We start from the raw sequence: 3367 nt of genomic DNA, 5'->3' as shown, positions 1-3367 counted from the left end.
TCTTCTTTTCCTCCAAACTCTCCTCCCTGCAAAGACTATCCTCTTCCACCGCCCTCCCCTATTTACTTCTTCTCTCCCTTCTACTTCAAATTTCTCCCCACTTCCGATCTCCTTTCTTCTCATTGGTCCTTCTATGCTCCCACTCTGTTTTACTTACTTACTTGCTCTTCAGAGGGGTGAGAAGGTCCAATGTCATTCGGCTAAAGTCGGTCTTCAAATTAAGGTGGCTTCCTTATTTGACAGATGTCGTTGGCTTTGGTCGGAATTTTTAGCATGCCCCGGTGTGAGATAAGGGCTGTTTAGGTACCCCTACCTATGCAGTTAACAGTCCCGAGGGGTGCGTGCCCCAGGCCACATCTAGTATCTACATATATCTATAAATTACTTTGAATGTTTTGCCTATCGGGTCATTGACCAGGCCAGGTGGTACCTTTGGTATGCCGACAAAAGAACTTACTTTAAGTTCAAAATTCCAGCTGGTGCCTCTCATACATATAAGATGTATCACTGATTTTAATTTTAATTCCATGATCAGTAATGGCTTAATGGTATTAAATGTCATATATTTGTAATGAAATGACAACAAATAGTGTTTTATCATTATGTGATCAATAAATTATTACTTTTAATTAAATAATTTTTTTTGATTAATCAATGTTTGAACTTATTATTTATTTGAGATTAAAATTCCATTAAATTTTTATCTATAGAACTGCCAGACAGAACCGATAAAATAAGATCCATTTATTTCTCTTATAACAGCAATCACTTCCAACCACTATAATATATAATGTGCCAGTACCAGTAATGTGGTCCAATCAAAGAGGACTCAACAGCTATTACAACCATGAAAATAGGATGCCAATGTAGTATGAGTAGGATATATGCACTATCTATCAATCAGATAATTAATTTCTCAGTTTGTATAATGGAGATGGAATGTAAGAACTGTGGTATCAGAACTGTTTATTAAAAAAATTGAATTATAACAAAAAACATTTAAAAGGAGCACTAAGTAATTTTTAGACTATAAAACTTTCCTGAAAAAAATTAAAATTGATTAACTTGAAATAAGCAACAGGAATGGAAATTCAAAAGAAAAATAGAAACAAATTTATCCATAGATAGTCAATTTATATTCAGCACATAATGAGAATACAAAAATACTTAAACATAGCCATTCCAGATAAATGTAATTACAAAATGCCATATACCATACTTTCTCAACTCTTAACAAATTAAATTGGAATAATACATTGGAATAAAACTATTACCCATTACTCATAATTGTAAAGTTGCATTTATAACAATAAAATACTTATCAATAAATTTTATCTATTTATATCATAAGAACTTAATAAAAAAAAAGTTCATTTTGATAAATTTTTTTTTTATTAAATTATTATTACTTATTAATAGTTTGGCCTAAATTTGAAGATTTATGATATTACATCAAACTGGGCAATAACCATAAAATTATTTTTAAAACATGATCCTGAATTTTCAATAAGGAAAAAACCTGAGATATATATTAGTATAGATTTAAGAACTACCCTAAAGCTAGGAAATAGCAATTTAATCTATTATAAATTTAACTAGCATTTGATATTAAACAAAAAAAAACTACATAAGAATTCAAAAATCATCTATCGGATATATATTATTTAAAATGGCTATGTTAAAATAACTAAGTATATAAAAAAATAATTAACTACTTTAAAATAACTAACTCTAAAAAGTAAGGAACTAGTTTACTAATTAAGATTAGTAGAGGGTTTTTTCACAGGTGAGAGAAATCTTAATACTTCTCTGATATCGCCATCTTTGGATTCAACGAGTATTTTCACCCACTCTTTTTTTTCAAACCCTAATGTGTATAGCATCATTAGTGATTCTTCAAAAAGACCTGAAAATAATTAAATATTTAAATAAAGTTAATTACTTTTAAAATAAAATACCTCATAAAAGTTTGAAAATACATAATTTTATATTGTGTGCAGAAATAAGGAAACACATTACTGAAAATCTGTATTAATTATTAAACTTCCTAAATTTGATAAATATGATTTTACAAGTTTGATGATATATATTAAATATTTTTCAATTTGTGAGTGACACTTTCATAGGTTTATAAGTTGGGAGTTAGTGTTCCCAGTGAGGGGTAAATAAGTGGCAAAAAATCAAAAATATTTTGGGTTCTTTCAAGAAACACCAACCTTATAGAAAATAATACAAATTGTACAGGAAAAACAAAGCAACAATATGAACTAGAAATCAGTAAATAAATAATATTTTATTCTAATTATCATATTTTAACTAAAAGTTTGTTTTTTGTGGAAGTGAAATATATTTATATTTTAAGGATAAGATTACTAACATTCCATCATTAAATCATAAAATGAACCAACTAATTATTTTCAATGTTTTTTGTACAGTGGAATAGTATGACATATTTATTGACAATGCTTCAATTATCCTCCTCCAAAATTAACAAAATATATTATTTTATAGTAAAAAATAACCATAATAACTAGTAAGAATGAAAAGGAATAGAATGCAAATGAAAATACATCTTAATTGAGGCATGGAAATGAAAAAAGGCTGCCAAAAAACTAATTTTGAGAAAAATGAAAAAAAAAAAAATATTTTGTTCTAAAATTATGGAAAAACTACACTACAGCTCTAGGAATTAAACCATTTAATAGTAACTTCCAGTGGTTACCAGTCGATTGATGATGGTTTCTTCATTGTTATCTCACCAAATCTCATTTATCGTATTCCTGTAACTTACAGCCTTTTCCATTTTCATGCCTCAATTAAAGATATATAGATAGGTTAATATAATTTATATCATAAATAAAAGAATAGAAAGTAAAATTGACAATTTTTAAAGTCTCAGAAAATCACAATCAGCAAGCTCTTAGGTTTGGATTTATTATGTTTTTAGATAATTCATAAACATTATATGGTACTAATAAAAATATAAAAATAAATAGTAGGCCCATTTCAATAACCTGGAAGATAAAGATTAAAAAACAATCACAATATACGCCAATAAAATTTCTTCCCTATAAAAGAAAATATGTCAAACAAATAAATAAAAATAAAATAATATGTGACATTTATATTACATATGTGTGGGCTACAAAACTAGGCTTATCAAGGAAATTGCCATACACATTTCTTACCAATATCCTGAGCAGGTGGTGAATCTTTTTGGTGAAGTGCTGATGCTGGTGTCACTTCAGAAGATTGCTCTGTAGCAGAGGAATGTGCTGATGCTGGTGTCAGTTCAGGAGATTCCTCTGTAGCAGAGGAAAAAGAACTGGTTATTGAAGTTTCTATTTGTTCTGGAACATAATAAGAA

At 28.2% G+C, this 3367-nt stretch overlaps 1 protein-coding gene across 2 annotated transcripts in view; it reads right to left on the bottom strand.

The window, feature by feature from the left end:
- Nucleotides 1–1113: 1113 nt before the first annotated feature.
- The window catches only part of LOC106679724 (protein ref(2)P), a 20613-nt gene continuing 18359 nt past the window's right edge, over nt 1114–3367 (bottom strand). Inside the window, exons 8-9 of one of the 2 annotated variants that reach the window (XM_014419038.2) lie at nt 3189–3350; nt 1114–1906 (exon numbers count right to left, since the gene is read on the bottom strand). In XM_014419038.2, coding sequence (XP_014274524.1) covers nt 1755–1906; nt 3189–3350 — 314 coding nt within the window. In that variant the 3' untranslated portion in view covers nt 1114–1754. The remainder of the gene's footprint in view (nt 1907–3188; nt 3351–3367) is intronic. The other variant, XM_014419039.2, reaches the window with a different exon arrangement.

Source organism: Halyomorpha halys, unplaced genomic scaffold, assembly GCF_000696795.3.
Source record: "Halyomorpha halys isolate HHAL.00 unplaced genomic scaffold, Hhal_1.1 Scaffold215.1, whole genome shotgun sequence".
Classification (NCBI taxonomy): Eukaryota; Metazoa; Arthropoda; class Insecta; order Hemiptera; family Pentatomidae; genus Halyomorpha; species Halyomorpha halys.
This window is presented reverse-complemented; position numbering and strand designations above follow the sequence as displayed.